Raw genomic sequence first — 12,064 nt, forward strand, 5'->3', positions numbered from 1 at the left:
ACTTGGGTTTGTTAAGAACAGGCTGGGTTGCTTAATCCAATTTTTTTCTTTGACAAACTATCCAACCTAAGGACTAAGGAACACACAGCAGACATAAAACATTTTAAGCTCTACTCCCTCATCCAAGACATCTTTCAGTAATTGCAGGCAATACCAAACTGAAAGAGTCACAAGCGCTTTAGAAAACAGGCCCAAGCTGAGAAAGGTTACATCAGTTTCTGACGCAGTCTTTCAGTCTTTAATTTCACTCCCTGTTCACCTTTCATCTGACTGTGCCAGAAAGGCTGTGAAGAATCGTTGAGTAGCTTTGCCAAACCGCAGAAGAACGAGAGCACTGCATTCTGGTATTTAGCTAAAATGAGTTAAAAGCAGTATTAGTTTCTGGGGGTGTTTTGTTTGTTTGTTTGGGGGGGTTTGTTTGGGCTTTTTTTAAGTTTTAATGTGGGGATGGAGATGAGGGAACAAAACTACACAGTGACAGGACCTGGACTGTAAAGGTAACTCAAGAACTGCACAAGGTATGAACAGAACAGCAGCTAGAACTTGTTAGAGACTGACCTGGGGAGCTGCAGAGGGGCTTGTGAACTGCAATAAAGCCATCTCCCAGTCATTTCCCAGCTCAATAGACTGACTGCTACAAGAAGCCACTACCCCACTGAGGACCAGCTTGGAAACTTCTCTTCCTCTGACACTATTTCATTTGTTCTTAAAAAGAGTATTTAGAGAAGTAACTTGAGTTTCATGAAAATTCAGCGTGGACAGTTTCCAAGAAGCATGACTGGCACAGAATCTATTAATATTATTCCTCCAAAGCAAGCTAACCAGTTGAATGGATCACTCTCTGCCTGTGATTCTGGAAATTTGTCAAGTGACTAAAAACTGTGTCCCAATGCTTCACAGTGGAGGTATTTGTATGAAGGTGAGATGCTACAGCATAAAAAAAAAAAAAAATCAGTAATATTTTTGAGATAAGCCAAATATTATTAGATATTGTTGTATATTTCTTACTCAGTTAAGCTCATCAATCTAAACTTTACGTGAGGGCTCCACATGTTTTCCACAATGTCTAAGTTTCTTAATAGTAATTTACCTGGTTTTTGCAAGCATTCACAGGATCTTTAAGATTTGAAACACCTTTTTGATGAACCATTTGATTTGCAGCATGTGAAGTCTGAAGTGGTTTTATCACAGCAGCACCTAGGACAGAAAATAATTTTGTCATTTATGAATTTCTATCTTCTTTAAGCGTTGGAAAATTAATATCTCATTTTGAATACACTCCCCTTAAGAATTTTTAAGATGGCCAGGAAAACAGAGAAAAAAAAGTCAGTTTCTACAGGAAACATATTTTCTTCAGTGACAAAACTCACTGATCAAAGTAAAAGATCATCTAATTGAGCTACAGTTCATAAACAGATCTCTTTAGCCTCACCTTGCAAAGGAGGATTCTGAGGATCATAATTCTGCAGCCAGCTAAATTGCAAGAAATGTCAGTTATTATCATGAAGTCACCTGTCCCTCATTCCTCCCCACCTCTAGAAACCTTTGATTTCCTTGTACAGTCATCATACCACAAAATGTAATACTGAAAAACTCAGGTTAGTTACAGGCCACTTATTTCGGTATATGGACAAGTCCTGTTAGCTTCACATTTGCAAAAATAAAAAAGCCTGCAATAGGCAGCAGTGCATGGAAACTGAGTTCTTGTTTTAGCCTCACCAGACGGAACACACGTCATCATGATAAGCACCAACTCTAGCACTTCCAACAGCTAAATGCTAAACTCCAACAGGCACTCACTTTCAACAAAGTACTGTGTGATAAGGAAAAGAAACGGGATATACTTATTATTGTCAACATATCCCCAAGGCAGGCTTAAACATCCAGCTCAGATCAGGAATTTGATGCCTGGTCTCACTGCCGTTCCAGGTATGGTCAAGTCAAGCAGCAGCTGAAGTATGCATCCAACTGGCAGCTTCAGGGTGAGCTACAGCCAATGAATATACTCTCGGAAGCACATAGATGTCCCTAACTTGAAAAGCCAGGTGTCATTAGCATGGCCAACTTGCTTGAGCTTCCAAGTAATGAAGCTTACACATCATATTTTCAAGGTAGGTTGCCTGAAGCAGGCCAGGCTATGCATGTTTATAGTTTGAATCTACATAATGGAGACTAGATAGGAAACAAATCGACTAACTAAGGGATTTTCTTTCTGGGCCCCACTTCACTGTAGACACACTAGTACAGTTTTTCCTCAATGCATCCTCCAAAAGATCCGGTAAGTACTGAACAGCAAAGAAGTATCATTAAGCTGATACCAGCCTTTAACAAAAACAATCATCTATCTATCTATCTCTGCTACAACACAGGACATAGGTACACAAGAGAAAAAACTAACCATACGCTACCTGAATAGCTCAACAAGTAAATGATGTATCAGAATTACCAATACAGCTGTTGCAAGTTCTCTCGTGGCTGTGCCTGGTTGTGAAGACCTTTTTGAAGGACAGCCCCTGCAGACTGCATATTGCCCTCGTTTACAAGCTGCTGAGCCCAAGCAACATAGAAGTTGGACACCTTCACACCAATTCCCTCTCCATACAGGTAGTCAAAATACTGGCAAGGAGAAGTGATGAACTCTGCCTACATAAGACAAAGATGCATAAGGCATAAGCACTTTCAAAAACATCCAAGGAAGTTGTAGGCAAAAAAAAGTAACAATTTCTTAGTTACCATCATAGGAAAACATTGTTTCTAAGGATAAAACCAGTTGGTAGATAAGATACTTCTCACAGGCTAAACAGTTTCATAACACACCTTAAAAAAAAAATGCTATCCTTCAGCAAGACTGAAAAGTTCTGAGAGCTCCTGCAGAGAGCAATACATCTGAATTCCTTGCCACATCTCCAAGGGCTCCTTTTGTTCCCAGTCCTCTTTGCAGTCACAGAACTACAGAATGGTAGGACAGCTTTAATTTTTTAGCTTAATTCCCTCCCAAAAAGTATCCACCTACCAGCTTAATGCAGTAGTTCACAAATCTTAGGTCTTGGTGGTACCTCTTGTCACTTAAGAACATCCTGACGAGCTGCCCCAGGAGATCGGGCAAGTGGTTTTGTTTCTCTGGAGGGGGAAGACATCCTTCCATCCACTGCACGTACCTGCAACACACTCAAGCCAGTTATGACCCTGCAGCGCACCGGCAGCGACACCAACACCCGGGCTGGGGGCGCGCTGACCTGTCCCATGGCTCCAGTGGGTCGGTCCCTTGGTAGCTCCGTATCTGGGCCTCGTAGCTCCTGCAAAAGCCAGAAGGTAGGTGAGGCTAGGCCGAGGGCAGAGCGCCAGGGCTCTCAGCATCGCTAACCCGCCCCCGCCCCCCTCTCAAGCATTAACACCCGCACAGCTCCAGCGGGCAAACCAAAGGCCGAGGCCTGCGCCCCACAACGCACCCCTGGCCCCCTAACCTCAGCACCTTCCCCGCACACAGCGGCCCCCAGGACGAGGAATCCCCACTCACCGCGCGGCTGCTTCCATTCCCCTCCCGATCTAACGGCCGCCCGCGATTCAAACCCGCCGCGCAGGCGCGCCGCAGCCCTGTGCCACCTCCCCATTGGCCGCCTCACTCCGCCAATCCCGTCCCTTTCCGCTGGGAGGGAACGCCTCCTTTTTCCTCCTCTGCCGTCGGAGCCCGGGAAGCGGCTGGGCAAGTCGCCGGTCGCATGACGAGGGGAAAAAAAAATAGCGTATAAAATAGTAAATGCGATTTAGCAAAGTGAAAGTGACATATGGCGCGTCTAGACAGCACTGTTCGCTGCATCTCGGTATTGGGGAAGCAAGATTTTCCTCTGCTTTGCAACGAACACGCAGCGTTAGTAACTATCAGTCTACCGCTATGGGGATGTGATGCAGCACCCCCGGCCCCCTCCCATCATTAACTCCGTGATAATAGGTCTTTTTTTCCAGACTGCTGAATTTAATGTTTAACTCGGCTTACATTGGTCCATAAATGTATATAAAAGTGCTTATATAATACAAAATTCCAGTTACATGAAGTAAGTATTTCACAACATACTGAATATGGCACAGCCAGGTACACCAACTCTCCCTCTGCTTTCCCCATGAAGGGAGGTCCAGTTTCAACATATATGAGACTTTACATGAGATAAAGCTCTTTTACACAAAGCCATTTCTGGCATCAGTTGCCCCTTTGCCTGTGTAATCTGGATGCCTTGAGCGCAGTGGCTGAAGGCAGCCAGCCAGGGACAAACTGGAGAGCCAGACATCCAAGAATCAGCTCCTCCTCATTGACTGCCATGAGTTGCCCCCTCCTACGCAGCACTCTCAGAAGTCCGATTACTGGGTACAGGAGGAGTAGGGGATAAGTTTAGGATTTCTTCAAACGAAGGGCCTTCGTCCTCAAGGGGTATCTCTGCCTCAAACATACGCTGGAGGAGAGCATCAACTGTCCTGTACCCTGCAGGTGGCCAAAAAAAAAAATTATCACTGTAAGCATCCATTCCTATTCCTCAGCAGAAGCTAAGTGCTGGCTACCTTAAAGTAGCTCTTACTCATCTAGTGTAAAACACAGGGAGCACCCTTCAAGAAAATAGGCAAGAAACAAATGCCTCAAATTATATTCCCTGCTATTTTACCCCATATACCTTCAAGCACTGTGAGCATTTGTAAAGAATAAAGACCATTATTTTAAGATTTTAAATACTACTATTCCCATGTATCCTTCAACAGCTTTTTGGTCCCAATCACCTGTCATACTGAGAAGCACAAGGTGGGAAACTGCTACGGTACAGCAAGAAAGCCAGAAAAAAAAAAGTAGGCAGTAAGCTAGAGGAAAGGAGCACACAGTCACCCTGTGATCCAAGCCAGGAGGAATGCAGAGTGCACACAGGAAGGAGAACAGCAGAAAAAACAGACTTCAAGGCAACAGCAGGGCCTCAGCCACCGAGGCAGTATCTTCATAGACTGGCTACTGAAGACAAGTGTGCACAGAAGGGCCAAGTTAAGAGTGGAAAAGAAGTTGCTACAGAAGTAAAAAGAAACAGCAAACATTGGTGTCCACAATTGTCACACATTTCCAGCTGGGTTTTCGCTGCTTTTATAGCCTAAAGGAAGCAGAAATACCTAGGAGCATGCCCAAAGAGATGGCTACAATTAGGGACAGTTCAGAGCCTTGGCCTTTTAAGCAAAATACGGGTATGCTGTAGGGCTGCACTTACGTTTGGAGGCAATTTTAAACATCAGCCCTTTAGATCGTGGCACTTTTCCGCCTTCCCCCTCAAGGTCATGATCAGCACTTTCCATGTTATCAAGGAGCTGTTCATCCTGGAGCTCATCCCTACACAAGAAAAATAAGAATTTACCCTGGGAGGCCTTGTCCTACCCGAGGCCCACGTGTACCCAGCAGCAATGGATTCTCTGGGCAAGGCAGCCATGCCGTCAGTCTCCAGCATCTGCCCTGTCCTCTGAGCAACAGCCCTAGGCAGACACAAGGCCAATGCGAGTAGCCTTCTGCTAACATCTAGACTATCATGGCCACTAGTGTGGTCATCACAGACTAGCAAGGACTTTGTTACAAGGAAGAGGAGTCTCAGTTCACACCTCAGGACAGAGTGAGGCATTTTTCCTGCAGTCCCACAGCCCTCATCAGATGCAACAAGCCAGCCACACCCAGCAAGTCACTTTTAGAGTGCTTACTCTTGAACTCCCATTCCCAGCTCCTGGATTTTCCGTTCAATGGCTGTTTCTACTTCACTCTTCTCTAGTGAGTACTCCACAAAGAAAGCTTCCAAAATGAATGACACAAAGATACTGAAAGAAATGATCGGCAGAATTACATAGCAGCCTTTCTTCCCTGGCTTCCCCCCTGTGCTTTTGGGCATCAACTACCATCTCAGTATCCCCAGAGTCATTCCCCAGCACTTCATCCCCTCTTTGGCTGGAGATGGGGAGCTCCAAGTCAGAGCAGCACTCAGTGGAGATAACACTAGATGCAGCAGATTCCTCTATAACACATGTCCTGTCTAAGAGTCACACTGTGTGTGACCCTGGGACCATCAGCAGTGCCCTGGCAGGGAGCAGAGCAACCCAAAACTTACTTGACAATAATTATCACCATCACAATGTGGAAGGCAATGAAATACAGCTTCACAGGCTGAACCGTCACGTTGGCAAATCCATTGGCAAAGAGTATGATGGGAGTTAAGGGCAAGAGTGCTAAAGGAGGAGAACATCTTGCTGTAGAGCAGTGCTAAAAGAGGAACCAAATTATACTGACCCACAATGACCTTCTGAACAAAGCCTTCTGCCAGGACCATTCCTCTGTTGTCTGGCACTGCATGCAATACAAAGGGAAGAATATGGCTCACCAAGCTCTACTTTGGACCTTCCCCTACAAAGGATATTGTGCCACTGATTGACTACAGTGAGCTCCATCAGGACGATCAATGACGATGCAAAGTTGTTGAAGTTGTTCTTGCAGTATTTTCCACGGGCAAACAGAGAATCCTTGAGGGCTGGGTTTCCACATTCCAGGGCATGAGGAGCATTTGTGTTTGCAGGGAAGAACTGGATTTTCCCATGGAATAACTCCATGCCAATGATAGCAAATACACAGTACACAACCTGGGTAGAGAAACCCCATCGTCTGCTTCTCCAGTGAGCAACAAGCTTCATGACAAGTTTAGAAATTTCAGCAGGTTTTCCAGTTTTTACAGATGCAGCAACCTACTGAGGAGCAGCATGGAGTCCAAAAGACCCAAGCCACTCAAGAGTAAGTACCAGGCAGGAATAATACACCAAGAACTACAGCCCAAATACATGATTTGAGAATACTTCATTTCCATAAGAGAGGCATCTATTTTTAGGACATTATTTGAGAAACAGGATTCTCATTCAGCTTCTTGCCCAAACCATAGTTTGGTTTCCTACAGTGTGAAGCCCAGACTGCACAGAACATCTTCACTGCCCCATGGAGCAAAGAAGGATGTCCTGACCTGGCAACTAGCAGGAACCCAACCCCTTTGAATGCATTTACATGTGCAATAACCAAGAATAAAATGGACACTTACAGTTTCAAGTGCCTGGCATCCAAAGATTTGGATTTTTCTTCTCGGAAACAGAACGAGCATGAGACTTAAGACATATTCCTGTAAAACTGGAGTGCTTTGAGCTAAAATATCAGGATTTCTTACCAGAGTCAGCCCACCAAATGTCAACATTGTCGGTATGATGTTTATCAGTGTGTTCATGATGACTCGGAACCTACAGCAAATGATTGACAACACCACCCACTGTGGGGAGGCTCTTCAAAAGTCCATGCTTGCTTATCATCACATCCCATCCAGAATGTACTCCCCACGTGTCCTTATAAGTCAGCCAGCCTCCAGAGAGGTCACAGCAACTGGGCTCATCTCAGGCACATTAGGACAAGGCCTTGGGATGCTTTGTTGAGTGGCCATGGTCAACCCAGAGCAGCCATACAGTGTGACTCAAGGCACTGTCTCAGCCAGCCTCTAGAACAGCCTGACCCCCCTAGAAAAACCCCACATCTCTGTCCCATCCTCTTCATTACCTTTGAATGCTGTCAACAATCCTTATGAGCCTGAGGACCCTTAAGATGAAGACGATGTCCAGGATCTGTTGACTGTTGTACTTTGTGGCTGAGAAAGGAAAAAAATTGTTATGAAAAATAAGGAGGTAAACATGAGATAAAGCATGGTCTTACATTTGTTTCAATATGTCCTTAACACTATTTATAACTGGTACCTATAAAAAAAAAGAAAGGCTAGGTTAGTTCTTAGAAACACTATAGGAAATTCATTGTCTCATCGAAAAGCCTCCCAAGCCCAAGGTGATGGCAAAAGACAGCTCAAGACCACTGAGTTTCCCAGATGCATGCAGACTGCTTAAGCTGCACTTACTCGATTTCAGGGTGGTATTAAGTATCGTTGCAGTCAGGGCAGCAAAGATGATGAGGGTATCAAACCTAGTACGAGGGAAGGCAGTGCTGTTAGTTTTGTGGCAACAGAGAATGGGTTCTTAAGCTGCCACACAACACATGAAAGTAGAGACACCTCTTCGTCACATCTGGGCCAGGCAGGCCTGCATCATCTCAAACCACTGGCAGCGTAGGAAGATGGGAAGAAGCTTTGTTTAGCAAAATGCTTTCCCCTGCCCAGCTACTGTCTTCACATGCTGCAGTCACCTTTGCCTGAGCTAGCAGAACAGGGCAGAGAACAGCAGTTTGTCAGAGCCAGGTTAGGCCAGGAAAGAGCACAATGTCCTCTGATGCACACAATCATTTTAATTACACCCTGGCATGAGAGTTAGGCAGCCCATTTCTCCAAAAGACTTTCAGTTCTTGAGGAGCTGAACACAAAAGATCTCACCACACTTCACACCACCTTTAACAAACATTCATACCACTCACCAGTTCCAGAACTGATTTTTGCCGAAGAATGCCCTTGGTTCATAAGTGTACACTTTCAGGAGTATCTCAATTATATACAAAGCAAGGAAGACCCACTCTGCATAAGAAATATAGGGGGTTTCCTCATCCAGAGCAATGAAGATAGCATTTATTAGAATGATCACATCGTAAGTCCAAACAAATCCCCTGCAAGAAGAAAAAAGAGAAATCATTTTGCCACTCCCAAGAAGGCAAAAGTCACAGAGTTATATCAGAGGGTCTTTGTCTCCTCTCTCAAACACAGCCATTTAAGAAACTATCTTTACCCATTAGTTCTCCTCAAACCTGAGAGTTTAGGGAAGTTACTGCAGAGTAAACTGCTCTTGTAGCCCAACACAAAGCAGAGCACAAGCCTACAAAGTACACCAGTGTCAACACTTTCAGTGTTAAATACACTCTTAGAGACTGCCTGCAACTGTGTTTCAAATAAGCCAAGCAGCATTTTTCAAGCAAAAAGACTGGACGGGTAAAACAGAAGACTATATGAAACTGAGAGGGGTGGCTGATGCACCAGATGGGTGTGCTGGAATAAGAGGGACCTGGACAGGCTGGGTGAGCAGGCAGAGAGGAACCCCACCATGTTCACAGGGAAATGCAAAGTCTTGCTCCTATGGAGCATCCTAGGCATCAGTGCAGGCTGTGGATTAACCCTCTGAAAAGCAGCTCTGCAGAAGATCTGAGGGAGGTCTTGGCCATCAAGTTGAACATAAGCTAGCAATGCACCCTGGTGGCACAGAACACCAACAGCATCCTGGGATACATTGGGAAGAGTGCTGTGAACAGGTCCAGGGAAGTGATTTTTCCTCCCCATCTCATCAGTACTGGTAAGGCTACATTTGGAGTGGTGTCAACAACTCGGCTCCCCAGTACAAAAGAGACTTGAACATACTAGAGTAAGTGCAGCAAAGGGTCACAAAAATTATTAAAGGAGAGAATAGTCTGACACATCACATGTAAGGGGAGCTGGGATTTTTCAGCCTGAAGGGGAAAAGGGTCAGGAGGAGCTCATTGTGTATAAATACCTGATGGGAAGGTGTAGAGAAGATGGAGCCATATTCTTCTCAGTGGTATCCAGTGAAAGCACAAGAGGCAAGGGGCAAAAGTTGAAATACAGGATTTTCCATATAAACAAAAAAGTTTTGGTTTTTTTTAAGTGAGGGCAGTCAAACACTGGAACAGGTTGCAGAGAGGTTATGGAGTCTCCATCCTTGGAAATACTGTGATAAGTTTCCATACTTGGAAATACAGCAGAGCTGGTCCACAGAATACTTTAAAAAACAGATTCCCCCAACATTTGCCTAAATGCAGTTTGAACTTCCAGCACGACACCTAGGTGAGCATTTGTTTGCAACACCACTGCTCTGCAGCTCTGAGTGTTAAGAGTTGCTTGCTCCACCAGTAGAGATTTACCTGTGCCTAACCATGCTGCGCAGGAACCGACTCACTGCTGACTTGTATACACGAGGCATCCATTGCCCCAGCAGGTGGCTGCGTATTTTCAGGGTGATCACCTGGATGTTGAGAAGATCTGCCAGTTGTACAAATGACTTCTTGTCTGCAGTAGAGGAGAGCACTACACATCAGTCTGCTGTCATTAAAAAAAGACATAGTCTGGCAAATGCAAACCTATATGCACATGAGTTGCAGCAATCTAGACTCAATATCTGTTAATGGCAGCAGGCAGCACACATGCCCAAAATGGTATCCACCACAAAACAGGCTGAACTCAGTACTCAAGCAGCTCTTCTGCCCCATTCCTGAGGGACTGGCTCAAGCCACAGCCCAGTAACCAACACAAACCTTTAATGATCAGGACAGGCATGACCTTGCATAAGAAGACTGACCCATCTCTCCTGATATCCTGTCTCCAGCAGGAGCAGAGCAAGAGGCTCCAGAGGACTGTGTGGGAAACCACATTGCTTGGAGGAATCTGATAACAAGGGAGGCTTTCCTGGTCCTGTCCTGAGAACAGAAGGTCCCATTCTCCATGGCAAGCTTGGCCTCATGTCAAGCGGCCATGAAGAGCCACCCATAGCATACATGACACAGGCTACAGTACAGGCAGAAAGAACAACTTTTCAGGACTTAAGCAATCTGGAGATAAGCAGGAAGAGAGGCCTGGAGTCCCTCCGGGTCCATTACAGACCACACATCCCAGTGCCAAAACCCTTGGAACAGCAGGCTCCTGACCCCAGGCTCCTCCTCAACCCCTTCAGCATAACACTGCCCCACTGCTCACCTACGAAACCCTTCTGCTCATCATCTGATATGTGTAGCAGCAACTCTCGGTGGGAGTTGCTGATATCAGGAGCCACAAGCTTGACAAGCTGCTTCCACCGGGCTTCTCTAACCACGAACTGTCCTCCCTCCTCTTCCTTCAAGAGGTTGAAGGCCTCTATCATCTTGCAGTGCTTCATGTAAGCAAGCTGACGGATCTCATTCTAGAAAGAGCATCAGGAGTCAGGCAAGTTCAATTACCCTTCCCCTTCCTTTGGTTTTTTTGGTTTTTTTTGTTTTAATCTTATTTTTATGCCAGAGATGCAAGAAGAGACTCAGAGGGACACATCTGGAGTGATATTAGACAAAGTATAGCACAGTCAATGGGGTGATGAGAAATGCTATAAATAGCAACACGCAACCATAGGCCCTGTGGACAGCACTCTGGAAGGATCACTAGATTGCTTGCTGCCAGGAGATGCATTGAAAAACCAGGAAGAAGAGACACAGGATAATATCTAACAGGAAGGAGATGGGGGGATATCTTTCAAAGATCACAGGATCTGCATGCCCACAGGTCACAGAAGCAAAGAGGATGCATCCACACATGCTTCCCATCCATACATCAGTTCTGCTGAGTTCAGGGGTAGAGATCCTCTTCTGCACACTATTACAAGCACCCTAGAGAACCTTATGTCCTTGGGAGACTGCAACCTCTGCGAAGACCTAGCAGGCTGCTTACTGAGAAAGAGCCAATCCCCTCATGGGAGCACCCAGCAATTTCCAGCTCTCACCCCTTGATCACAAGTACCAAAGAAGAAGAAACAAGAGTTCCGACCCACTTAAACCTCACTTTACATTGCCTTTGATTTAAGGGCACATGCAGTGCCAGAAAAACTGTGCTGTGTGCTTATAACCAACTGAAAACAGCTCCTGTTCTGAGCTAGGACTGAGCCTCTAACAGCAATAATGTAGAGATATGTGCCTCCCATCTGTTGCAACTTCCTGGGACACAGCAGCAGCATAGAACACTTCATTTTTAAATGCTGAAAGCAGAACTCACAGCAAGCCCAGTGACTTGAAAGGTCGACCTGTGCTTGTTATTTTCAGAGCATCAGCAGAGACCAGAAACTGTATCCATACATATCTGGAAGGCCAGATATTTCCTCACAAGGCTATACAGAACAGGAGGCAGTCAATGATCACAATTCACCCCTCCAAACATTACCTTCAGGTGTTTTTTGTAGTTGTTGTACACAACAGCCAGGAAGAGAGACATGAAGATGTAAGTGTTGACTATGACAAAGGCAACGAAGAACAAGGCATACCATGAGCTGAAGTCAAATGCTGGCATCCTACACG

General features: G+C 45.4%; 2 protein-coding genes across 2 annotated transcripts in view; both read right to left on the reverse strand.

The window, feature by feature from the left end:
- BUB1 (BUB1 mitotic checkpoint serine/threonine kinase) overlaps positions 1-3,721 on the reverse strand; it is a 16,786-nt gene extending 13,065 nt beyond the window's left edge. The window contains exons 1-6 of the mRNA XM_010179289.1: positions 3,624-3,721; positions 3,237-3,296; positions 3,014-3,158; positions 2,447-2,643; positions 1,433-1,473; positions 1,091-1,197 (exon numbers count right to left, since the gene is read on the reverse strand). Coding sequence (XP_010177591.1) covers positions 1,091-1,197; positions 1,433-1,473; positions 2,447-2,643; positions 3,014-3,158; positions 3,237-3,296; positions 3,624-3,721 — 648 coding nt within the window. The remainder of the gene's footprint in view (positions 1-1,090; positions 1,198-1,432; positions 1,474-2,446; positions 2,644-3,013; positions 3,159-3,236; positions 3,297-3,623) is intronic.
- Positions 3,722-4,228: 507 nt separating this feature from the next.
- LOC104536623 (two pore calcium channel protein 1-like) overlaps positions 4,229-12,064 on the reverse strand; it is a 13,579-nt gene continuing 5,743 nt past the window's right edge. Inside the window, exons 8-19 of the mRNA XM_010179288.1 lie at positions 11,931-12,057; positions 10,725-10,926; positions 9,896-10,040; positions 8,447-8,632; positions 7,938-8,002; positions 7,589-7,676; positions 7,209-7,278; positions 6,420-6,639; positions 6,114-6,204; positions 5,713-5,826; positions 5,235-5,353; positions 4,229-4,474 (exon numbers count right to left, since the gene is read on the reverse strand). Coding sequence (XP_010177590.1) covers positions 4,329-4,474; positions 5,235-5,353; positions 5,713-5,826; positions 6,114-6,204; positions 6,420-6,639; positions 7,209-7,278; positions 7,589-7,676; positions 7,938-8,002; positions 8,447-8,632; positions 9,896-10,040; positions 10,725-10,926; positions 11,931-12,057 — 1,573 coding nt within the window. The 3' untranslated portion in view covers positions 4,229-4,328. The remainder of the gene's footprint in view (positions 4,475-5,234; positions 5,354-5,712; positions 5,827-6,113; positions 6,205-6,419; positions 6,640-7,208; positions 7,279-7,588; positions 7,677-7,937; positions 8,003-8,446; positions 8,633-9,895; positions 10,041-10,724; positions 10,927-11,930; positions 12,058-12,064) is intronic.

This window comes from Mesitornis unicolor, unplaced genomic scaffold, assembly GCF_000695765.1.
Source record: "Mesitornis unicolor isolate BGI_N332 unplaced genomic scaffold, ASM69576v1 scaffold40222, whole genome shotgun sequence".
NCBI lineage: Eukaryota > Metazoa > Chordata > Aves > Mesitornithiformes > Mesitornithidae > Mesitornis > Mesitornis unicolor.